This window comes from Alternaria incomplexa (assembly GCF_024043165.1).
Source record: "Alternaria incomplexa strain BMP 0042 chromosome Unknown scaffold_25, whole genome shotgun sequence".
Taxonomy (NCBI): Eukaryota; Fungi; Ascomycota; class Dothideomycetes; order Pleosporales; family Pleosporaceae; genus Alternaria; species Alternaria incomplexa.
The window spans coordinates 54,577-78,316 of record NW_026249874.1 but is presented as its reverse complement, the minus strand read 5'-3'; the positions used below and the strand labels follow the sequence as shown (position 1 = coordinate 78,316).

Sequence of the window (23,740 nt, the reverse complement as noted above, 5' to 3'; positions counted from 1 at the left end):
TTGTCCTGGACGAGACAATCGCTAGCATCGCATTACGTTGCATTTTACTATTACTTTAACTACCATTATCAAATCTACATACTACTCTGCTCTACCAACAAGAGCGGACCGATACTACACTACATACACGTTCAACTTGCATATCACTATCTTAATTACTGCACATCACACTCATTTCGACTTGACTTAACTTGACATGACCCTCCCAACCAAGTGCAAGTCTTACCCAAATCCCCCTCGCGATCATCACTCCTCGGCCATGTGACAGGATCGGCTGCCGATCGAACATCGAACGGCGGTGCGTGCGGGACAGCCCACAGCCACCGACCGCACATGACAAGGGCCCCAACATCGCAAGTCTACGCGACACACAACTAGTTGCCAGGGTCTCGGAAAGCAAAGCAAGCAAGCAATCGCAACGAACAGAAACGTCCATGATCCCGAAATAACACTACATTACGTGCGTACACATGCTTCGTTTTTGCCTCCTCCGCCTCTCGACGCAACGGTCCTGACTTGCATATCCGTGTGCATGTGCAGCAACCATGACATCACCGCCTATCTACCGGGACCAACCCAGCCACCAAGCTTACCTCAAGGATAAATTGCGTACCCGCTTTGAGAGTAGGCTACGGCAATTTGTAGATTGCGCCTCCATCTTGAGTCACTTCCGTAACAGGATGTGAGATCCGGATTCTCCTCTCGATGTCTGCTCGGAATCGAACTAGGATAACGTGGCTGGCGGGAGGAGAGAGAAGCACCGAAGATTCAGGATACGAAGTTGTGCCGGCTTGGCTTGGTAGTAACTGGGTGGGTATGTATGGAATGGTATGGTGGAGGGGCAGGCTGCACGTGATACTCTGGGGACGGCCCCCGTTGTAACAGAAGCAAGTGCAAGGGTATTTTCAAACATCGTCGTGTGTTCTTTTCGTTTCAGTTTCATGTTCTGAACACCCCCACCCCACTCTATCCAGCATCTGTGTGGTGTGTTTGCGACACCCCACCCGTGGGATATCTCTCAAAACAAGCCACAGTGGGACTTATTTTCGCAAGAGTCAGAGTCGCGAATTGTGACAGCTGTCAGACGCGTCGGAGGATATTCGCAGCCTGCAGCGAGGGTTTCGGGCATATATCCAGACGGTTCGTGTAACACGACAGATTCTTCATATGTCTAGAGCAGCAGTAAATCCGACGCGGCTCCAATCTCCACAATCGATACTTGGGTAGAAACATACGGGTTATTGTTCGTATCGCGTTCGTGTCTCTACAACTCTAGCGCAATCCGGCCTCAAGTGCTCCCATGTTCCTAGTCTTTTCGGTCCTCGTCTCAGAGCCTGCAAGACATACAAGCCGCGGCGTAGAACTCGGGGTTTCTTTGTTTTTCCATCTCGTACCTGCAGTACACTACCTTGCGCATTTCTACTGAGCTCACTACCCGTGTCCGGGCGATGGTGGCGCTCAAACCTCTAGTTGCCCATTCGTCAACTAGGGAACGCGTTGCGCGAACGAACGCACAGCTGCAGCGAAAGAAAACCAGCATCAACCCGCCCGTCTCGCATACACGTCGTCATCGTACCCTCACAAGCGCAAACACGGCAAATTGCACATCTCAACCAGTCCCGCTCCGATCGCATCGATGCAGTCAGCAACGTACATTTTTCATCGCGGGAGTGCTAACGAAACGCGGCTTGCAAGGATGCGTTTTAGTGTGGTGTTCTGGAACGTGAACCGCGTGGTCTGGTCGATGCAGATACGGGACCGGGATGGATTAGGACGGGCAATTGCTTTTGAGGCTAAGTATAGCGTAGGAACCGCTAATGAACCGTTTTTTCTCCTGACTTTTATCTCATGGGTACGATGCGATGCGATACGGTGGAAGAGGACTGTTTGGAGGATGGGGGTAGTGTTGTGGAAATTGCGGTAGAGACCTCGGGAGTGTCGTGCTTTCTTCTTTTGTGCGAGTGGTGTCGCGATGCATGTCTTGCAAGCTGGTGTACATTCATTCCTTAGCCTTCGAGCCCTCACGTGTTAGGGTTTCTGATGATTACAACTACAAAGAAAACACTTCGCAAGACACCGTCCACTCCGCCCAATCATACCCACACAGTGACCAACCCATCTACTACTCCCTTGCTCCCTCCGGAGTCCAGAATCCTATCCTATCGATTCCGATAGTCCAAGTAGTCCCAGTAGTCCCACCATCAAGCGAGATAACGATCTTCAGGTACAAACTCTACCATCCACCAGTGCCATCCCTCAACCACGTAGTCCTCGATCACGCGAACGTGTTCTAGACCAACCTGGTCCGTGTGTGATTATAATAGCGTGTGCGTACTAAGAGCGCAGGGAGCGGAGTCGGAGTGAGGAGCGGAGCGGAAAGCACGGAAGTGCGGGAGCTCGGAGATGAGGTATACGTAGTATATGAATGGTGGTATGGTGCTAGGGTAGGGGTTGTTGGGTTGTTGGGTTGTTGGGTAGCGAGGATTTGGGAGGAGGGAGGATGGTGATTAGTGGTGGATGGCGGTATGTGAGTAAGGGGTGAGGGAGCAGGGTTTAGGGGTGAAGATAGAGGGAAGTATGCGTATATGTGTGTACGTATGGAGCTGTGATAGTCTCGTGTTCTAAAAGGCCATAGCTAGAGAAGAATTGATGTTCGTTTGATAAGACAATGTTAGAATGCGGCGGAACGGAGATGCTAATTCTATTCATACCCACGTTCTAAGAGGAAAGTGTAGTATAAGAGTATCTTTCGAAGTATATTGGTGATACCACATCCTCGAGTCCCAAAAATCCCAAAGTAGAGTGATGACCTAGTCTATCATCCCCCACGACTGCCAACACCAACTCCAGACGCCTAGCCCACCTATCCCCAACGCCTACAACGCCATTGAATCCATATAAGGCATGACACTCGCTATAGTGATCCCACTTCTCCCTCACCGGTAACGCCATACTCCCCCTCCCCCCTCCCTCCCTCTCTCCCCATCACACACCCTCCCCACCGGGCGTAAAATCCAGTTTCCCACTCGCCATAGCCCAAACCAGTCCGCCCATAATCCCACTCAGTATACAAACAATAAAGCACACAAACCACACCATACTCTGCCTCTTCCTCCAACCCCTCCTCGCCCTAGCAAAACACCCCTTCCCTTTCTCCCTCTTCTCCCTCTTCTCCTTACGCTGAGCTTCTAGTTTCTTGGCTGCTGCCTCGGCGGTAAGGCGGGCCTGACGGTCACGCCGTAGTTCGGCTTTTTCGTCGTCGGAGATGAGGGAGCGGGGGCGGCCGAGGGGGTGTTTGTGGGTGAAGCGTTTGGTGTAGAGGCCGGATGAGTGGTTGTTGGTAGAGGGATAGGGGGTGGTGGGAGTGGGGGGATAGCCGTCGGAGGAGAGAGACTCGGGTACGTTTTTTGCGTTTGAGATGGCGTGGTCGCGCCAGACGGCGTGGCGGCTATCCAGCGTACCATCTTTAGACCATTCGATGACATCGTCGATTGCAGCCGTCAGATCATCGCCTTCGAGACTATACGTCAGCGCCTCCCAGAGCTGGAGGTCAATCTTGCGGATGTCGACGCCGGCAGTGGAAAGCGTGTTCGCAATTCCCTTCCACGAGTTCTTGGCAGAAGGATCAACACCAGACAAGCTCGCTGGGTTGCGGACGTAGAGCCAGGACTGCGCCAAGTCGACGAAGCTGTCGAGGGAGATGGCGGTTTGCTTTACGCCGAGGCCGACGGTGTGGTTGTAGAGGACGAGGTTGTTGTCTTTGCTGATGGGGAGGCCTTGGGGGTACCAGTTGTTTTGTGCCTGCCGGGCGAAGGGGAGGGTGCGGAGAGAGGTGAGGATGGCCATGAGGGCGCGGTCGCGGTCGGTGTATGTGTGGTGGTGTGGTCCGGCTGAGATGGAGTGGAGGTCGTAAAGGGTGGACTCGGGCGCGTGCTTGAAGTCGTCTTCGATGATGGCTTGGATGCGGTCGACCATGTTGCGGGTGCTGAGTACTGTGTTTGCGTTAGCAAGCAATTCGAGAAGTGTGGCTGAGGGATCCGGTCCGCATCTCTTCTCGGTTCAACTATTACTAAAGCAGAGCTACTCACAGTAAGGCAGAGCATCACAGACCCGACACAGCTTCAACCCCATAAACTCAACCACAACATTCTTAACTGGCTTCTCATTCACCGCAGGCACAACTAGCACCCCATCCCCAACTCCTCCATAGATAGTATGCTTCGTCCTCGGAGAAGACGCTCCAGAACTGCTTTGTCTGGGCGACCGTACAGTATGCACACTCGACGAGGAAGAATTCCACCCTTCATTGCCGTCAGGCCCAAGGCGATAGCCGTTGGGTGTTGTGTGTGCTTGCTGAGGGACGCTGGGTCTGGAAAAAGACTTTGACGTGGGAGGCGAGGGAGGTGCCGATGACAATGTAGAAGATGACGATGCGAACGATCGGTCCTGGCTGGTGTAGCTATCCGCATTGGGGGTACTGTAGGCATGGCACGGTTGAAGTGCCGGATGCTCTTCACGATTGACAGTGGCGGACAGTGAGCGTCTCCATGCGGCTTTTGAGCTCGACTTATCAGCGGGGACGATAGTGTCCTGATGCAGTGTTAATGAATGTTTTGGTGTGATGAGCGGATTCGCGTACCTTGCTACCATGCCGCGATGGGACGCCGTCGTCGCATCGCGATGTTGTGGCCATTGCGATGCACGGCGGTCAATGAAGCGATGAATGAAAAGGAAAGAGACACTCAGTCCATCGAAATGAACTGCAAATGAGATTGAAGAGAGGTCAAGCAGCTGAGAGATCGAAAGGCAAGAGGTTCGGGAAGGGAAGGGAAGGGATTGTATCAAGTCGGCTTCTGGCCAATGCGTACTGGCATTACACGTCGACGAGCACCAGACCGAGTCGCTATCAGACCCCTCACGATACACACAATCATGTTCTCATCAGCAGTCGACATCACTCATGTGTATGGTGCGTGTTGTAGATCGCGACCCTGGATCGCCCAACAACCACTGGATGTGTGACCCCTCACGTTGATCCACCCCAATACAGCTGAGCTACCAGACTTGATGCAGTGAATTGTTTCGCAACGTTGTTTGTTGATTCGTAGTTGGTATTTGAACGCGCGGGCGGCCACGACGACGGTCGCTTCGAGAACTGCAATTGTGCCATATCCAGCCTCAATTATCGTCATTTAGTGCTTTGGCATCCTCCACCGCCGCTCTGGCAATCTTCTTCAGCAGAGATTTGAAGTCCGCCTCCCGGAACTTTTCCCAACGATCCAAACCCTCGCTCGCATCGATTGACAACGTCTCGTACCCCTGTTTGATGACGGCGCTGACTTCTTGCGGGCTAAGATGCTTGGACCGCGCTTTTCCATTGCTCTCCAGCAGGGATTGGTAATGCGAAGACACATTGATGAGCGTCTGCATGGAGTCTGATTGGCCTGATAACCCGAATGTGTCCCGGAACTTGATCAGTGTGTCGCCGCTTTCCACGAGCTTGTAGAACAAGTCGTCGTATGATGCAGGATCAGGCAGGAAGTTCTCTCCGCTAGACAGTGCAAAGGCCAGCAGATTGACAAGTATGTTGATCATTCCGTTTGATTTGTAGTTGGACTTGATGTCGCTTTCGTAGGTGGTGAGAAAGCGGACAAAGGAGAGCAGGGTCCGCCACAACTCCGACCAATGGTATGTGATGCGCGTCTTGGTTCGACTAAGGTGCGAAAGGAGACGTAGCAAAACGCCGAGGCAGAGGCTGGGAGTGGGTTAGCCAGACATATGCCATACTAGTTCTGAGACTTACATGTAGAAGTCAACGTCTAACCGCCTCCGCAGGTTATGGCTGATGGCGTCAGACATCATGTCTAGAATGACAGCTGCAGGGACACGATCACCCCTCACTGCCGGCAGGTAGGGTTGTCTCTGACGGCACAAGCGCACCGAAAGCTTCGACTCGTCACTACATAGGCGCTTGGCGAGCTCTCGGTCTTCGACAAGTATTTGCAGCACGAAGAGGCTGAGGTATGTGTACAGTGCGGCCCTGGTAGACCGATGCGCGTGTTGAAACATGTAGGACGTCAAGGAAAGGTATGCGCTCAGCGGCGAGGGCTCGTTCTTGTCCGCTGGGGCTGACTTGACTAGGTTGAAGCAGAAGACTTTGTTGGCGTTGGCGAAGTCGTACGTGGAGAGAAGTACGCCAATCTCAGGCCCTGGTCTAGATAAACGTTAGCTATGAGCAGTGATTACGGCCATGAGTGCTTACAGTGCAGCGAAGAGCGACTTGGCGTCTTCCGGGGCCGGCACAGGTGTCGTTGGCCGGGAACTGGGAGCAAGAGCACCCAGACCAATATAACTCAACGTCGAGCCCAGCGACCAGCCCTCTGGCATGTCGTCCTGTACAGCTACATAGGCGTCCCGCAGCTTTGTACATGTATTCCCAAAACAAGCGACCATATCCTGTATGATAGCATCGTTGACAAAGTCGTCTAGCCGCAGTCTATACGGGTTCTGAAACTCGAATTTGTTGTAGTTGGTGAGGAGGCCGAGGAGATAGAGCGCGGGGAGAACTTGGGTGCTGTCGTCGCAATCTTGGATGTACTACTGGCTGTGAGTATGCATCCCCCCTGTCTTGCTTTCTGTCGTACCTTCATGAGCGAGGGAAAAAGGTCGCGATGAGTAAAATACGACGGAAGCGCAGTCTGAAAGCCAGCCGCAGTAATCGAGAGCGCCACTCTCACAGCCCTCAAACGCAAAGGAACTGCTTTTGGTCAGCCTGTCCCTCTCTAGCATCCACCCTGTACATACTGTCCCTTCCCCCCCGTATCGCCGTATCCAGCGTCGCAACAAAATCCGTCATAACCGCATCCGCATCATTCAGCCCCGTAAGAACAGCTATGATATCAGAGCTAGGATTTGTGTACTTCTTCGTGAGTGCGGCATCGAGGAAGACTGTCAAGGTCTAAGCGGTAAGCGCATGGAGGAGAGAAGGTGTGTGTACGTGGGTGGGTGGCATGGGTACCTCGAGGGCGATTTCGTCGGCGGGCGCGCTGGCTTGCTTGACGCGGAGGATGGCTTGCCCGAAGAGTTGCTGGCTATGCGCTTGCTGGTGCAGCATCTCGTCCGGCGTTACCGAACTGAGTATGCGCTGAAGGCCGGTGGGGTCGGGGCGGTGGAGGAAGAATTCTTGCCAGAAGCCGGCGGATAGCTCGACTTCTTCGTCGTCTTCCTGGGGATGGTTAGCACTTGGTTGGCGCAAAATGGGTGGAGATGGAGAGGACGCACTTTGAAGAGGGTTTCGTAGAGGGAGATTATCTTGGGTTGGAAGATTTCCGGTCGCGTGTCCTGCGTCAGCGGTGACGGCTCCATGGTGCGTGGGAGAGACTTTGGGGAATTTGTCGTGGGGAGCTGCAGGGACGGACTTTAGATGCGATGGTGGCAGTCGCAGGCGCGTCGCGCAGCATGGGGAACTAGCGGGCCGGTGGGCGATCAGACGCCGACAGCCCCACCATTCACACGTGTGAAGGTAGGCATGTCGTGTGAGGGGATCACTAGACTATCTACTCGAATTATTCTCATAGTGAACTGTCAATACAATCCTAAAGGAAGGCGCGACCAGACCCCCGGTACCCCGCGTCCCTCCAACCCTCCAACCACGATGCCACAACCCCTCCTAGTCGGCATCTCAGGCCCCTCCTCCTCGGGCAAAACAACCCTCTCCCGTCTCCTCCGCGACATCTTCCCCCCCTCCAAACTCTCCATCCTACATCTCGACGACTTCTACCTCACCGACGCCGAGATCCCCGTCAAGAACTCTGTCCAAGACTGGGATTGCATAGAGTCGCTCAACCTACCTGCGCTCAAACAAGCACTGCAGCACATCAAAGAACATGGTAACAGTCCAGAATGGCTGGTCAGCCAGGAAGACCAGAACAGTGTGGGCGACCATGGTGTACCTGAGGATGAGATCAGGAGGTTAAGAGATGAGGTTGAGGTGTGGTTGAGGAGTAAGACCGAGTGGCAAGAGCGACGGATATGTGTTGTTGATGGGTTTTTGCTGTTTTCGCAGGATATGAAGGATATCCGTGAGATCTTTGATGTTAGACTCTTTTTAAGGACGAGCTATGAGACTGCGAAGCGGAGGAGGGAGGCGAGGAGTGGTTATGTGACGCTTGAGGGCTTCTGGCAAGATCCGCCGGGTTATGTAGATGATATTGTGTGGCCGAACTATGTGAAAGACCATAAGTTCCTGTTCAAGAATGGGGATGTGGATGGAGAGTTGGATAAGAAGGTTTGCGAGAGCGTTGGCATATATGGCATGCCGAGAGAAGCGGAGGGCGATATGACGAGGTGTTTGCATTGGGCTGCTGGGTTACTCGAGGACGTCATCAAGAAGACATGAGTACTTTTCGAGTCTGTATTATTATACTTGTATCCATGTCACTTTGGAGCTTGACAACTCAAAAACTACATACCCCGACCCCGTACCTGATTGTTACTACTCAACAACGCCTATGCGCCATTAGACAATGCCCTAACCCACCAGCCATGCAGAAGTGATGATACACAAATGTCAAAGCGAAACGGCCGACTGATCAAATTTTGAAGTCACCGCCTTCCTAAGTGCTGGACTTGACCTTGTCGATGTAGGCCTGTCCGGGGCTCTCATAGGTAGGCACAAAGAAGGTGTTGATCTGAGCTTCCTTGGAGAGCCACGTCGTCATTTGACTGAGCTCCTCACGCAAGCGCGTGACGGCCTGGTGATCCATGTTGGTTTGCGCGATGAGTTCGGGCATTGTGACTGTGAAAGCCTTGTTAGCAATTTTCACATCTAATAACTCATATATGCATACCCAGAAGACGCAGAAGATGCTCGCCGCCATAGATGTCAGCCAGCGGCTTTGCTGCAAGATCATCCGTCGGCGAATTGACGCGCGTCCAGATGTCGTAGAACTGCTCGCGCTCAAACCGGTACAGAAGAAGGCGCCCGACGCTCTTATTGAAGTACTCCTTCAGTCCAGCTATGACTTCCTCGAGGATGTCCTGCTCGATGCTGGTGCGGTTGCTGTTGTCTTTGACATGCTTCATGTACTCATCCAGTATGACGCCTGCAGGGTAAGCTGAAGGCAGCTGAACCAGCTGCAGGTTCTTAGTGATGTTCTCCCAGTCGTCGACTAGGAGGCTCTTTAGCCGATCTGGCATGTAGATCCTAACAGCCAGCTTGTTCTGGAATGCTTCTTCCTAAGGGGAGTTAGAGAGTGAGTTGCTAAGCATAGGACGAATTGCTGGAATACACACCTTCTCTAAGTCATTGTCCCGCACCCTCTTCTGACCGCGTGGTGCAGCAGTGACGGAGGTTTGGCGCTCTTCGCTACCGCGCGCCGAACCTTGAGCCTTCTTTTTCGCAGGTGCGGGCTGGGCTCTTGCGGCACGCTGGGCTGCCAGCATCTCGTGCCTGAGGTTATTGGCCAACTCTCGGTTCTCGGGAGACAGCTTGCGAAGCCGGTCCTCAGGAACCCAGTCGTCCCAGCTGCGATGCGTTAGCTTGCGATCTCAAAAGCAAGCTGCGGGTTTTTGAGTTTTGAGGGGCCGGTCTGAGATGATGTGCCGCTGCAGATGTGTAGTAAAGGTGTAGTACGTGGGCATGAGTGAAGTGTATGGTGAGGCAAACGTGACTTCTGCAGTGGGAGACGGAGCGACAGGCAGGCGGGCGCAGACTCGAACGAATCGAAGATACGTACGTGTTCTTCCAGCCCTTGTAGTGGACTCTGTATTCGAAGCCATTCTTCTTGTCTTCTTCTACAGGCCTGACTTCGAGCACCTTGGCCTCGTATAGCAACTCATGGTGGAAACAAAAGACCTTTTCATCTTTCTTGAAGGAAGGCTCTGGCGCAGCTGCGGGCGCCATGATTGCGATGGAATGTGATGAAACTGATGTCGATGGGTTTGGTAGTCAGGAAGGAAGCGGTAAGGGTGCGAAAGATTGCACGTCCACGTAGCGCGTCTTCGTGCCAGCCCTGGAGTGATACAACAAGAGAGATACTTTGCGCCGCGAAAGTGAAGTGAGGGTTGCCTGAATACCGGAAACGGTCGACAAGCCCGGTGAAAGACGGTTCAGTCGACGTTTGCTTGGAGTCTTCCAGGCACGTCTCACGGGAGTTTTCTGGGCACGGGCCACAACGCGTCGTCGCGCGTTCCGATGGCCCTCCTTCATTGGCGCATCCACCACCAACACTGCCGTATCAATCATATGCGTGGGCACTTTCCGGCCTGACATCGACACCTACTACTCTAATCATGCCGTCGCAAGAGGCCAAGATCCTCGGTGACTTCCTCCTCGCACCTGCTCCCTTGCGCGACTTCACCACCCTACGCGACTTCACCGACATCTTCCCCCGCGCCCACCGCTCCAACCCCGCCGTGCAGGAAATCTATCGCGAGCTCCAGCACATACGCGACAGGGATATCGAGCTGATCCGTCAGGACATCATTGATGAGGTCAAACGGTCCAAGCAGCTGAGGCGGGAGTACGCTCGGGAGAGGCGCCAAGTAGACGATGCCACCGTAGCCGGACTGGACCCGATTGCGCTTCAAATGGAGCAGGAGGTACTGCATTAAGGAAAGATACTTCCTGGATTGCGCTGACAGTCACCAGCTCTCCGGCCAAAGTCGCAAGAAACCGCACACGCTACAGACGGTCCACTCCGATATCGAAGAAGCATGCCAAACCCTCGAGGCCCAGATCGCAGAGATAGAGCAAGAGAACAGACGGGCTTTGGCTGAGGTCAAAGACGTTGTTGGCGCCCTCAGTGAGCTGCGACATGGCCGCTTCGCACCGTCGTCCAGCGGAGAAAACATTGGAGAAGAAGTCATGGCCACGCTCAAGCAACTTGAAGCTGTGTGCGATAAACCGGCTGGATGAGAATTGCGAATATCCGAGCATCGTCGTGACGAATGCACTGTACAAATATGAGGACCATGCTAGCGGTCGAAAGGTTCAGTCTTCGACTTGCATCACACACTGCCTGAGCTGGTAAAATTGCGCATTACCGCCCAAGGCTATCGACCGCAAAACGAGGTTACGCTTGCGCAGTTTTTATGCCGGTCAGGGAAGTAGTATGTCTACAGAGACGTTTGTGCGATCCCGCACTACGCCGAGCAGTAGACGCCACTCTTCAATCGTTGACAGGAACAACACCAGCACTAGGACAAGGGATCCAGATCATCCCCGTAGATTTGGATCAAAGGATATCCTGCGACGTATCGCAGCACGTCGCAGTGCTTCCTGTCCACACCCGAATCATTACCAAGGCTATGTATCTAGGATAAAGTGAGCGCACAACGTAGCTGCCACTCCCATCCGCCAGACTTGCGCACGACGACTCTGATACATGGTTTCATCCGATCCTCATCGCGGCGAATATCATACCATAACATCTTGCCAATACCCGATGCGACGCTTGCTGTGCTCATTCTCCGGTGCATCAACCACGCGTCTGTATCCCCGTTAGCCAGGACCATCACGAGCACAAGACAGCGTGACAAACCCAGTACGAACTCCAGAAAACATACCCTGTCAACTTCCATCATCCCGCCGTCCAGGTTAGCGACCCCGCGTATACTGCCTGCAAGCACGCCGTGATTGGCTGCACGCACCACCGCAATTAATCTATCCATATGAACATTGTCAATCCCGCAAGTATCAACATCTAGTCCGCCGTTACAGAGATCTGTCTATAGCAAAACTTCTACACGTGTTCAGATCAGGATGATTGTCTTATACCGCGTCGCAATGCAATTCCTTTCCGTTGTCTTGTCGTCCATGCCATATTCGCAAAGATGCTCCTCCCATCCTTCCTGACACTATCACTATCCCTCATCGCCTACTCTCCCCTCGCCTCCGCCTCCGCCTCCTCCTCCCTCAGAATCACCTCCTCCAACCACTCCTTCGGCGGCGTAAACTACCCCCAACTCCAATTCTTCACCCCCTCCCACCGCGACGCCACAATCCGCGAAATCATCAAAAGCGGCGCCCGCGTAATCCGGCTCTTCATCCGCCCAGATGCCCAACACCCAGATCCAGAAGGCGAGATAGGCGGCTTCGACAAGTCGCTGCTCGACCAATTCGATGACACGCTAGCAGCCATTCACCATTTGTCGAAAGGCCAGATGAAAGTCATCATCGCACCGCACGACGCACATGCGCTTCGGGGTACAAATGATGTAGCCTGCGACGCATACTGCCAGAAACTCAACGGCGCGTTCCTCGATTTCTACAGCAACGAGGAATATCGCGACATGTACAAAACACGCCTCGGCGTCTTCTTCACCCACTACCCCTCCAAGAACTTTGACGGCCGCCCCTGGAGCACCTTATCCGAAGTCATTCTCGGCGTCGACCTTCAAAACCAGCCTTTCTCTGGCATCTCACCCATCCCATCCGGCGAATCCTGGCTCTGCGACATCGCCTCCTATCTAAAATACAGCATCGGTCTCGACGCATCCAACATTGCCGTCATCAGCGGCGGCGTATCAGGTGCACAATCCGTTGACGGGAATGAGAATTTTCCGGATAGCGTGTTTGACTGCAAGGCTATTGATGTTATTGGTATCCATGGGTATTTCGATAAGAGGACTGATAGGACGGCGGGGACGGCGTGGGCGGATTTGTTTCTGCCGGGCAATACGTTGATGGGGAGGGCGGAGGGGAGGAAGAAGGGGGAGGGGAAACTGTTGTTGGTGGAGGAGTGGGGGTATGTGCATAGTGAGGTGTTTGGGTTGTTTTATAAGAAGGAGGCGGTTTGGGATGGGGGGAATGTGCTGAATTATAGGGGGATTCCTTGGGTGAGTAGGCCTTCCATTTCTTCTCTTCCCCCCTTCCTTACCGTTTGTGGTACTGAAGACGTGCTATACCGTACTAACAACCCCCCCAGCTATACTCCCACCTAACTCCCCTCTCCGAAGGCAAATCCTCCCGCATAAACCCCCTCCACCCCACCTACACAACCTGGCCCGCCCTCGTCGATATCCTAAAACGCTCTTTCACAACGCGTAGCCCCTTCTCCTGGTCCAAATACCTCCACCCACCCACGACCATCATCGCCCCCTCCGCCGACGAAACCACAGAAGCCTACCTCCGCTCCATGCTCACCGGCTCCCCCGCCACCAAAGAATGGAAGCTGAAACCAGCGGGCCTGTCTAACGTCACGAGTGTGCGGTTGAACCCGTATATCATCGAACAAAGCGACTGCACTTTTGGCTGCGTGGGCCATTTATGTGACGCAGCAGATGATTGTTCACCAAATCTTCTCTGTAAAAACAGCATATGCCAAACCAATCCAGACTCGCAGCCAGGGAAAGTGGGAGACAGATGCAACAGCAAGGCCGTCTGTCAGAGCCATTTACGGTGTGTGGAGGGGGAGTGTGCGGCTTGTGTTGCACGTACAACCATCCAACCGGAAAACAAGAAGAGGAAACGAACGATCCCAGGAGACAGCGGGATGCAGCAAGAGGAGGAGGAATATAGGAGGAGGTATGCGGTCAAACCGAATGATCCAAAAGGAACATGCTACACAGATTCCCTCCCCCACCTCTTCGAAACCATCAGACTCTCCCCCTCTTCCCCTTCTCCACAACCCCCTCCAATATGTCTCCCCCCCTCCCACCACCCCAACCCCTGCACAACACCCACCCATTGTTCCGCCTCACAATACTGTTCCTGGGGCTTATGCACACCCTGCTCCGCAACAGACGCCTGTCTCGGGTCTCCCTGCCGCAGCAACAACGCGTGCAAAACGGGTTTCTGTAACGATTACGGGAGATGTGATTATGTAGCCGCTAGGAAGAAGAAGGCGACGGGGCCGGGGGGCGCAAGGGGGAAAGTACATGGGAGGGTAGCGGGGGTGCCGAGGGGGTTTGAGAGGGGGCCTGCGAGGGTGAGGAGTGAGAGTATGAGGGTTGTGATACCAGAGGAAGAGGAAGGACCGGCTGCTACTGCTACCGCTGCGGCGTGAACTCATCATCACATTAACTTATGTAGCGTGGTATAAGAGCGTGTACTTGCAAGGCAACGGCAAAAGACAGTCCCATCTGAATATAGATATCCTCAATCTCGAACAAAATAAATTCCTCAGCTAAATATTTACAAGAAGATTATTTCATACTAGTTAGTGTGTTGGGGTATCGTATCGAATGCCTCCCTCCCTCCCTTCCTCCCTTTCCCAAAACTCCTTTTTGTGTTGGTAATCTGTAGCATGTACAATCATGGGATCACGCCGTCATGACCTCGTAGAACGCATGCGTGGTGTGATTCTACGCTGAGACGGGGTCGTGGCTCCAGGCGGGGCGTTGTTCGAGGAACTACCGTTGCGTCATCAGTCGGGTCTTCGTGCTAGCAGGTGACAAAGCGTATGGCGGTAGCAGGTAACTGTCGGGTCCACTGCAGTGGCAATCCGGCAGATCACCCCATCGAAACCCGATACTTGTCATTCTCCTCAATCAGCTTCTCCAAGAACGCCGCCGCCTCAACAAGAACCTGACTCTTACTCAGCCCGCCACCTCTTACAGCAGGCACAACCTCATTCAAATCCTTGTACCCCTGCTTGATCAAATCCCGCCGCTTCTGCTCCGACAAAATATGATTATTCCGCTTCTGTTCCTCAGTAAGATTCTCGCGATGTGCCTTCTGAGCCGCAGTTGATGCCCGCTTCTTCTTCGTACTATCCTCCACCGTAGACGCTTTCCGAGCCTTGCCATTGCGCGCGGCTTTCTTGGGTGTGTCTTTGCTATATCGCACCTGGCTCTTTTTCCGCTTCTTCGCCGGCCGGTCTTCGTCTTCGTCGTCGGATTCGGCGTCGTCGGATTGCGAGGCGTCGTCTCGTGGCCCGCGAGTGTAGGTGGTAGGGGTACTTGGTCCTTGTATGCCGGCTACGGCTCGGAGGATGTGGTGCGAAGTCTCTTCAATGTCTTGTATTGATGCCCTGGCTGCGCTCTCTGCGTCCGGGTGGCCGTTGGGTATTGAGTAGCCGGATGGGCTGTTGAAGGAGTTGTCGGTGCCGAAAGTATACGACCTCTTCAAGTCGAGCTTCTGCAGCGGTGGGCCGAATTCGGAGTGGTGTTGTTGTGGCGCCTGGCTCGCTGCCCATTGTGAGGCATACTGTGTGTCGGTGGCCTGGGCGTTGTGGTTCGGTACCAATGATCCCAAGCGTTCGTGTATAAGGCCGTGTTGGGGCATTGTCATGGGCAGCGTGTTGAGATTCAGATCGGGGGCCCTACTCGCGTCGAAGCCGTTGGAGGCGGTAGACAGCTCATGGAAGCTGTGCGAGCGGCCATTCGTGTATGAAGGCTGGGCCTGGTTGAAGAGAGCTGTGGCTGCCTGGAGCTCATCCTGGGTATTGCCTAGGAAGTCTGTGTGGAGCGACGAGGGGTAGTGCTGGTCTTGGTGGAAGTTGTTCTGCAGACGAGCCTGGTCTGGTATAGTGCTGGTCACGCGGTGGACCGTGGGCGGGGCTATGAAGTCTTCCCAGTTGTTGTAGTCGTGGGCGCTCGCCTTTGTGTCGAGGGCGGGTGGGAGGGCGGCCGCGTCGACGAGGTCAAAGGGATTGGTCGAGGAGAAGAAGTTGTCGAGCTGCTGGTTCTCCATGTCGCTGAGGATGGACTGGCCATTGTGGTCGTAGGTGGCGGGCGGGCCGTCGAAGAAGTCGTTGGTGAAGGTGTCTGCTCTGCGTCAGTGTGTAGTCTCTGCGCGGTGGTCGGCAAGCGTACAGCCAAACGGCGGCGGGTCCTTGTCGTTCATGGCGGGTCGTGGGAGGCGCCTGGCCGTAGCACCCGCGAGCCCCGCGAACGACTGATGCGACAACGTCTCCAGCTTGGTGGTGGGTGAGGCGGAGGGATAGACTACTGTCTACTCTCTGATGCCCTACCCGCTCGACCGGGCTAGACGAGACGCTGGTTTAGGCCGTCGAAGAGTCTTTACAGTGCTGGTGCGTGTGGAGGCGTCGAGACTGGCGTGGTTGGGAGGTGTTGAGAGAGTGCGCGCGATATGACGTGAGGAACGAGCATTCGCAACGGCGCTGGTTGCGCTGCCGGGATGGGGCGTCGGACAAGACAGTGCCGGTGAGCAGGCGCATCCCCAGCGGGCGGCGACAGTGAATTCGTGTCAAGTGTTGTAGAGGCAGAGACTCGACTAAGAGACGTCAACCGCATGCGTCTGGTTGCGCGTGAGAAGTTGGACCGCCATCACATGTGAAAGATGTCTTGCGCCCACCTGCTGAGCCCACTAGCGCCCACCACCTCGCTTGCTCCTTCCCTGCTCCCGGCCGCCAAGCTCTCCGAACCCTCAAAGCATGACATGCATCCACACCACAGCGACCTGGTTACTGTCATCACAGCATGGCTCAGGCACAGGAACTAGCTCCAACTATCCGCATGCCCTTCGTTGGCCTCCTACATACATCAACGTCTCTCCTTCTGTCCAACACCTCATTCCTGCTCGGACAAACCTTCTCACCGCAACGAGCCGTCTCGCCGGGATCCGAGTGCGCCTAGAGATCAAGAAGGGAATCTCCTCCGCCATTTTTTTCAATGGCGCGCGACCGTGTCCCAGCACTCTTCTGCGGTCCGAAAACTGCAGTGGCGGCACACGACTGTCTTTTCGTTGGCCGACCCTACCGTAGCTCCCGTCCGATCACCTCTAGTTTGCGCATCCCAGGGGTCAATCTGGGGAAACGATGACTGTTGCTACGCTCTATTCCCTCTGATCGAGCACTCGATCTTGTCGACCATCCCACCCCCGGTTTGTTCCGTGACTGCTCCTCATTTCATTACACTGTAGCCACTGTGTCGGTGCCTGCCTCGGCTGCCCACCAGCGATCTACAATGCTTGTGTCGAGCCCGAACCTCGTACGACACTACGATTTGTTAATCTCCAAGTACTAGCTGTTCCCCATACTTTGTTCTTCGCATTCGCTACTGCTTCCTCTTTCCGGAGCACTACGGTTTTGTTGACATGCTATTTCCTTCCGTAGCAAGGCCCCGCGTACTTGCGACCGCAGTTCGGGTCCAACATCCAACATTGTTACCACTTTCGATGTTGTAGCCAGCCACTCAGATATCATCTAGCATTGACGTCTATTAGAGCATGCCACCGGTCAGTATGGTAATGCTCCACGTCATGCGAGGTACACTTGCATCGCCCCGACATTCTCACCGAACACATCAAATCTCAAAAGGCACAACATCCGTCCCAAATCTCACCTACAACAGCTCCACAACTGTCTGCATCATTGCATTGTCTACCCCTCGAAGAACATTGCTGCTGTGCCATGTAAGCTGGCATGCATGGACAACCATCTACACAAACCCCATCTAACCCAATCGGGAAAGGGCGCAAATTTACCAGTAATCTACCAAGCCAACACCAAGATACTCAGCCATACTCCAAGATACTTGCGCAAAAGTAAATTTAGGAACAAGACCGAGTCAACCGAGATGCGTCGTGTTCATCTGTCCTCAGCGCCCCTTTCATCAAGTAGGGTGTGCAACATAAAACAAGTCTGAGTTCAGAACACTTAATTCACATTCTTTTGTGATTTTCAACCTTCTGTTCGAGGACTATGGATATCTTTACTCTCATCGTTGTTGTTCTCGTCCTTTTTACCATGCTACTATGTGTACTCTGGAGTCCAGCACCCCTACAGCCATCACCAGCACCGCCGATGCCTCCGTCGCAATCTCATGAAGAACCAAAAGCACGACCTGAGGATATGGTCTAAACAACACATTTGCGTCCTGTCAAACACCAATTTACCATGTCTTCCACGATCAGGCGAGATAACCAACCCCTCGACGCCCACAAAACACATACCAGCCTGATAACTCCGGAATTTTACGTTAAGCCACTTCGGGTCAAAGGTGCGAATGCTCCATGCATACGACGCGAAACCTCAATACCGAGTATCTCGCGGGTAGGACCTATTACGGTCGACACATGACGATGAACCCTCGAGCCCTTGGATGAGAAAACTCAGAGCACATCTCGATGTGGTTCATTCCGCGAGAACCGGCATATAACAGCGTCGGATCCGCGATGTTCTCTTGCTATCCCTAGACAACACTCCGGCTTTATTATGGACTTGTTCGCTATTATTATTATCGTTCTAGTCTTATTCACTTTAGCGCTTTGTTTCGTCTGGAAACCACCGCTACGACCACTTCCATCACCACCAGCGATCGAGATACACGATCCACAGAACGACAGCTTCGCAAAGACCAAATTCCCAACCATGAAGTACTACGACATTTCTGCGACAAACTAGCTATAGCTTACATACCTCCCTCGCCATTCGCATAGCAAACCCGTCCTACACCCTACACGAATCGATGATCACGGAATGGCATTGGGAAGTACATGCCTACGACCAGCTAGCCCTTGAAGCAACAGCGGAATCTTACTTCTCCAGGCAAGTGCAGAGCCGTCTTATAATCTCGACGCGCACGAACGAGATAGAAAAGCTATCGGTTCTGCAGCGCTATCTAGCACCACAAGCAAGGAAGGCGTGGGAGGTACACAACAATCGGGACTTCAAGGTGTGAAAGGAAATTCGTTTGAGAGTTTCGCTTGGGTTGACCAAACGGATAGTGATTGTGAGATGGGACATGAGCATGTTGTGAATGGAATTACTGAAACCGTGGAGGCGAGTTCTGGTAAATGTGAAACTACACAAACGTATGTCAGCTCATTTCCACCGACTCGCTCGCAAATTCACTAGAGTTTTTAAACACGGCCTGTCGCTAATGTATGATGCCAACAAACCGTGGGCAAAGGTGGAGTGATGTGACGCTTGCTCGGCTGGGTAAAGTGCAGGCCCCGCCATTCTGCCCTGCATGCATTTGCGTGCGGTCGACGTCAACGATGCATTTGGCGCCAGTGCCAGCGCAAAGCCCATTCAAGCTTTGTCGCATTGTCTTTGCCCTTGACTCTCTTAATCGCGGCCACTGCCGGGTTTACTTTCTTTTCGCATATCCACTCTCAACCCGCTTCCACGACCGTCTGATCTTTTCGAGATTGTACAAAATACCCCGCATCACATCGCGCGATAGTTGTTTGACGTCTGCGCGACGGTGATCAGTCTGATAATCGCGTGCGTCACTAGTCTTGGTACACAGGCTTGGGAGTTTGTCGCACGCCAGCCCAGGCACATATTCCAACTTTGGGGTCTGACAGTCAGCCTGGTCTCCGCTTGCCGTTCCCCACTCTTCTGCCCATCACACCTGCGATCAGCGCTGCACTCACGCCTCAACCATGGAGAACAACCTGAGCGCCGCCCGAGCCTCTCGGCGCTACCTCGACGAGCGTCTGCGCAACGACTGGGAGTATCCCGACGTGCCTGCCATCTGGTCAGCCTCGGACGAAGAGGTGCGCGACGCTGCCGACTTTCGCGAGCGCTACTACGGCGAGTCGGAATCTGGTGATTCGGATCAAGAAGATGAGGGTGTTGGCCCGTATAGGTTCGACAACCCAGAGAGTATCGGCGATGCGGTAGCGAGCACAAGAGAAGCGCGCAGAAGGCGCCGTAGAGAGAGGCTGGAGCGCGAGATGAAAGACAACGAAGGGCTGAGGATCTGGGTCGAGCGACGAGACGTGTGGACGGGCGCAGCGAGCGTGAAGAAGTACGGCACGAACCGCCAAAGACAGGCCAACCGCCCGTCTTCAGCCGCAGGCTACTCGTCCGAAGAGCACGCCGTCACACCCACCGGCTCGGAATCGCACTCCATCACCAGCGCCACGCCCGACACCTTCGACCTCGTTCCCGTCGCGCCGCGTCTCCTCGAGGACAACCCGATCCGTGCCTCCATCACCCCCAAAGCATACCGCGACATCTTCCAGAAGATCGTAGTCTCGTCGCGCACGCCCTCAGTCCCCATCAACCTCGCAGACATGACCAAGGCGCTGGTACAAGGCTGGAAAGACTCGGATGAGTGGCCTCCAAGGGTAGCTGCGGTTGACCCTCTTGCCGGTAAGAAGCGCACTATTACCGGTACTCCATCCAACGGCCATCATGGAGGTTTCATAGCCCGACACCCCCATCTGGAGAAGAGTGTAGACGGCATGAAGCGGATCCTGCATCTCAACGGGCACCACGAACATGGGCACGAACAGGACAAGGAGCATGAGCAGGGTGGGAAAGAGGGCTGAAGCATAGTCGCGGATGAGTCAGTGCTTGTCCTTCACAACGCTGATGCATAGACCATGCAGAAAATACCCTCTTCCACGCTTACCACGGTACCAACGACGCTCTACCTACGCCAGTGGATCGCAAGAACCTGCTGCGTGCTTCACTATCCTGGCGCGCCCCTCCGATCGATGCGAACAAGGGCAATTTCTGGTCGACGGGGTAGGGGTTGTATGCACGCGGGCAGTCTCTTACAAGACACGAGCATGTCAGGCGTCTAGATTGAAGCATGCCGACCTCGGCATTCGCATTCACAGTCGCGCATTACGCGATCGAACAAAGCGCTGGTGGAGTTGAGTTACAACAGGCGAAGATCACTGCTGAGAAGGGTGCTCGCATATATCTCGGCGATTGATTTTGATCAGATTGATTGATAAGATAATTTTTCCATGATACCCCCACATAATCCCAGCTTGTTACTACACAATATCCACCGAGATCGCCTGACTTTGCCTGATGTACGAAAGTAGCGGTCGTACATACTAGAAGTGCGTATGCTTGCACGGATCTGCATGCGTATATTTCGGCCGATAGTGTAACGTCGGTCTGTCGGCCGCTGGCGCGAGGCGACTGCAGTCACTTTACGCCTTGTGCGGGGCTGGTATGCGACGCTTAGTGGACGTAGCCTTGCCGTAGCCTGGACAGCAGCCACAGCCTAAAGCCATATCGCCTTGCAGCGCTTTATCTGCTCCGCTCTTTCGGACTCCTCGGTCGCCGTAGACCGCAAGTGGACACCATGGAGGTGAGACCGTTGGGGGGAGGGGCGGGCAGTCGGTAGCCGCTGTACTGCAGCGTGATGATCCTCATACAAGGTACAAGTGACGGGGTGTATTCGTCCGCAAGCGCATAAGTTGTTTGCGATAGCCAGCTCTTTTCTGCCGTCGGTAATCTTTCGCCTTGCTCTTTTCTCTCTCTGCTTGATAGATCGATCATTTTATCAAGACTCTTCTTCTTCTTCTTCCATACCAACCTACCTACCACATCCAAGCAGGCAAGCAAGCAAGCAAGCGACCATGCCAGGCACACTCCAAACACCCCAACCCAATGCCTTCCCCCCCGGTCGCCGCGGAGTCTACCTCCTTACGCACCCCCGCTCAGCGTCCAATCTCTTCCAAACCATGATGTCCAAGCAGCCCGGCTACCAGAACTCTGGCTACAAGCTCTTCGACGGCGGCTTTGCTACGCTGATGAATCTTGAGAAAGGACCGCTGAGCGAATGGCCTGAGGAGGAGAGAAACGGGTTGTATGAGACGTTCAAAACGGCGTTTGGCAGCTTGGAGGACGAGTTGGACGATTGCGCGAAGAATGTAAGTAGGGAAGGAAGAGATGAAGTCGAGATGTGGGGTTTAAAGTTATAAGGCAAGGCTGCGCCACAACCGCACATGCTCCCGTCGTGATCCGCCCACAAGATGACGTGCTCGGGCTGGCCCGTCCCACGACACGGCTATCCCATCCTGCATCTGAAACACCCAACTAACAACATCCAACAGAACAAACAAGCCTTCGTAAAAGAACACACTATCTTCCTCTCGGGCCCGGACCGCCTCTTCTCAACCGTCTACCCACACGACAAGCCCCCAGCCCTTATCCTCCACCAACGCAATGGATCCCCCTCCCTACCTCAACCTCATACAAACCCCACTTCAGTCCCCGACAGCCTCCTCCTCACCCTCCAACCCATCTTCCAAATCCGGCATCCGATTTTGATGTTCCCGTCTATGCTGCGCGCGCAGAAAGATTCCTTCCCAGACTTGGTGACCAAACCCCGGACGTTGTATACATGCACAACCTACACCCTAAAATACACGCGCGCGCTGTATGAATGGTATGCGGAGCGGGAGGCTACCTCAGGCATCGTCCCCCGCATCATCGACGCCGACGACATCATGAACAACCCGCTTGCCGTCCGCCAGTTGTGCCTCCAATGTGGCCTCGACCCCGAGGCCGTGCAGTACGAGTGGGAGGAGAAGAAAATTGAGGATAATCCGCTCATGGCCCGGTTTCTGAGCACGATTAATGCTAGCAAGGTAAGTCTTTGGTTGTTACGAAATGCTTGTGAGATGTGAGATATATACTGACTTCGTTCTTCTACTTCTGCAGGGGATTAAACCGGGACTCGCGGCACGGGGCAGGAAATTGGAGGATGAGAAGAAGAAGTGGGCGGAGGAGTGGAATGAGGAGTTTGCGGATGATTTGGAAGATTTTGTGAAGAAGGCGATGGCGGATTATGAGTTTTTGTGGGAGAGGAGGGTGAAGGGGGAGTAGTGAAGTTGGGAAGGAATGTTGGGCGGCGTCTTGGGGCCCTGGTATCAGAGGAAGTAGTAATGACATTTCGTCTCTTCGAGTATGTCGACAATCATGGAAGCTTCACACCAGAGAACTCAGCGCAGATCTCCAGCAGCTTGTCCTGAGCCTTCTCATCCTCCGTCACCTTGTGCGGTGTGCCCTGGGTGGGTGGGGGGCGCGGTGGGGAGGAGGAGGGGCGGAGGAGGGGCGGAGGAGGGGCGGAGGAGGGGCGGAGGAGGAGAGGAGGATGGGAGGATGGGAGGATAGTGGATCTCGTGGTAGTCATGATATCTGTCTCTTCAAGTATGTCTCGCAAGCGCGGGTGTGTAAATCAAAGAAGCTTGTTCATTGCTGGAATGTAATAAGCGTTATGGAAGCTGGACACCAGAGAACTCAGCGCAAATCTCCAGCAGCTTGTCCTGAGCCTTCTCATCCTCTGTTGCCTTATGGGGTGTGCCTTGTCGCTTGTTCGGATGGAAATAGCACCCGCTCATTTTGGCCTTCTCTTCCTCTCCCTCAGCAAGCATAACGTAACTTTCGACCGCCGCATCAACGCTGCCTGGCGCCGAACTGCCACCCATCTTGGTAGCCACCCAGCCAGGATCCAATGCATTGCTCTTCACGTCAGGCCATCTGTGGGCGAAAGCTTTGGCAAGCAAGACGTTGTGAAGCTTGCTCGCGCAGTAGGCAGCATTCGCGCTGTATTGGCCTTCGCCGCGTTTCTGCCAAAGGACGTCGTCCAAAGTAGGAGAACCTGACTGATGCATCTCGGAAGAGAGAAATACCAAGCGCTTGGGACGGGTGATGAGTGCGGTAAGCACATATGGCGCTACAGTGTTGACGGCCGCCAGGGCAGGAATCCCCTCGCTTGTCTTGCGGAATGGGCCTTGATAAAGTCCGGCGTTGTGAATCACGCAGTCGAACGCTCCCAGCTTATTGACTTCGTTTGCCATGTTCTTGGTCTCTGCAAGGCTGGACAAGTCGCCCGTCACGACTGTGTCAGCCCCAGGACAAGCTGTCGTGGCGTCCTTTGCACGTTGAGCGTTACGCGCATGCAGAACTGCATCGCATCAGCGCCTGGGTGATGTTTAAGACGGGCATCTTAGATACATACCAACAGAATGTCCATTTGTGACGAGACGTTTGGCGACGGCTGATCCGAGACCGTCGGAAGAGCCTGTGATAAGAATGCGCGCCATCGTGTGGTGTGTTTCTAGGTGGTCTAG

General features: G+C 54.1%; 10 protein-coding genes across 10 annotated transcripts; 5 read left to right on the top strand and 5 right to left on the bottom strand.

Moving 5' to 3' along the window:
• Positions 1 to 2,985: 2,985 nt before the first annotated feature.
• On the bottom strand, positions 2,986 to 4,148 carry J4E90_010664 (uncharacterized protein; the record flags this gene model as incomplete). The annotated part of the gene is made up of 2 exons (XM_051440176.1): positions 2,986 to 3,985; positions 4,144 to 4,148. The coding sequence occupies 2 exons, from the start codon at positions 4,146 to 4,148 to the stop codon at positions 2,986 to 2,988; spliced, it is 1,005 nt and encodes a 334-aa protein (XP_051285947.1).
• A 1,030-nt stretch (positions 4,149 to 5,178) lies between these two features.
• On the bottom strand, positions 5,179 to 7,365 carry J4E90_010663 (uncharacterized protein; the record flags this gene model as incomplete). The annotated part of the gene is made up of 5 exons (XM_051440175.1): positions 5,179 to 5,755; positions 5,804 to 6,214; positions 6,263 to 6,597; positions 6,998 to 7,225; positions 7,282 to 7,365. The coding sequence occupies 5 exons, from the start codon at positions 7,363 to 7,365 to the stop codon at positions 5,179 to 5,181; spliced, it is 1,635 nt and encodes a 544-aa protein (XP_051285946.1).
• A 289-nt stretch (positions 7,366 to 7,654) lies between these two features.
• Positions 7,655 to 8,398, top strand: J4E90_010662 (uncharacterized protein; the record flags this gene model as incomplete). Its single annotated transcript, XM_051440174.1, has 1 exon — positions 7,655 to 8,398. The coding sequence occupies one exon, from the start codon at positions 7,655 to 7,657 to the stop codon at positions 8,396 to 8,398; it is 744 nt and encodes a 247-aa protein (XP_051285945.1).
• Positions 8,399 to 8,615: 217 nt separating this feature from the next.
• Positions 8,616 to 9,904, bottom strand: J4E90_010661 (uncharacterized protein; the record flags this gene model as incomplete). Its single annotated transcript, XM_051440173.1, has 4 exons — positions 8,616 to 8,797; positions 8,850 to 9,237; positions 9,295 to 9,526; positions 9,738 to 9,904. 4 exons carry the CDS (start codon positions 9,902 to 9,904, stop codon positions 8,616 to 8,618), a joined length of 969 nt encoding a protein of 322 aa, XP_051285944.1.
• Positions 9,905 to 10,293: 389 nt separating this feature from the next.
• Positions 10,294 to 10,918, top strand: J4E90_010660 (uncharacterized protein; the record flags this gene model as incomplete). The annotated part of the gene is made up of 2 exons (XM_051440172.1): positions 10,294 to 10,602; positions 10,652 to 10,918. 2 exons carry the CDS (start codon positions 10,294 to 10,296, stop codon positions 10,916 to 10,918), a joined length of 576 nt encoding a protein of 191 aa, XP_051285943.1.
• A 917-nt stretch (positions 10,919 to 11,835) lies between these two features.
• On the top strand, positions 11,836 to 12,945 carry J4E90_010659 (uncharacterized protein; the record flags this gene model as incomplete). Its single annotated transcript, XM_051440171.1, has 2 exons — positions 11,836 to 12,614; positions 12,930 to 12,945. The coding sequence occupies 2 exons, from the start codon at positions 11,836 to 11,838 to the stop codon at positions 12,943 to 12,945; spliced, it is 795 nt and encodes a 264-aa protein (XP_051285942.1).
• A 1,510-nt stretch (positions 12,946 to 14,455) lies between these two features.
• On the bottom strand, positions 14,456 to 15,790 carry J4E90_010658 (uncharacterized protein; the record flags this gene model as incomplete). Its single annotated transcript, XM_051440170.1, has 2 exons — positions 14,456 to 15,711; positions 15,760 to 15,790. 2 exons carry the CDS (start codon positions 15,788 to 15,790, stop codon positions 14,456 to 14,458), a joined length of 1,287 nt encoding a protein of 428 aa, XP_051285941.1.
• A 3,507-nt stretch (positions 15,791 to 19,297) lies between these two features.
• On the top strand, positions 19,298 to 20,191 carry J4E90_010657 (uncharacterized protein; the record flags this gene model as incomplete). The annotated part of the gene is made up of 1 exon (XM_051440169.1): positions 19,298 to 20,191. One exon carries the CDS (start codon positions 19,298 to 19,300, stop codon positions 20,189 to 20,191), a length of 894 nt encoding a protein of 297 aa, XP_051285940.1.
• Positions 20,192 to 21,346: 1,155 nt separating this feature from the next.
• J4E90_010656 (uncharacterized protein) lies at positions 21,347 to 22,493 on the top strand (the record flags this gene model as incomplete). Its single annotated transcript, XM_051440168.1, has 3 exons — positions 21,347 to 21,535; positions 21,719 to 22,255; positions 22,329 to 22,493. The coding sequence occupies 3 exons, from the start codon at positions 21,347 to 21,349 to the stop codon at positions 22,491 to 22,493; spliced, it is 891 nt and encodes a 296-aa protein (XP_051285939.1).
• A 389-nt stretch (positions 22,494 to 22,882) lies between these two features.
• Positions 22,883 to 23,713, bottom strand: J4E90_010655 (uncharacterized protein; the record flags this gene model as incomplete). Its single annotated transcript, XM_051440167.1, has 2 exons — positions 22,883 to 23,574; positions 23,629 to 23,713. 2 exons carry the CDS (start codon positions 23,711 to 23,713, stop codon positions 22,883 to 22,885), a joined length of 777 nt encoding a protein of 258 aa, XP_051285938.1.
• Positions 23,714 to 23,740: the final 27 nt, after the last annotated feature.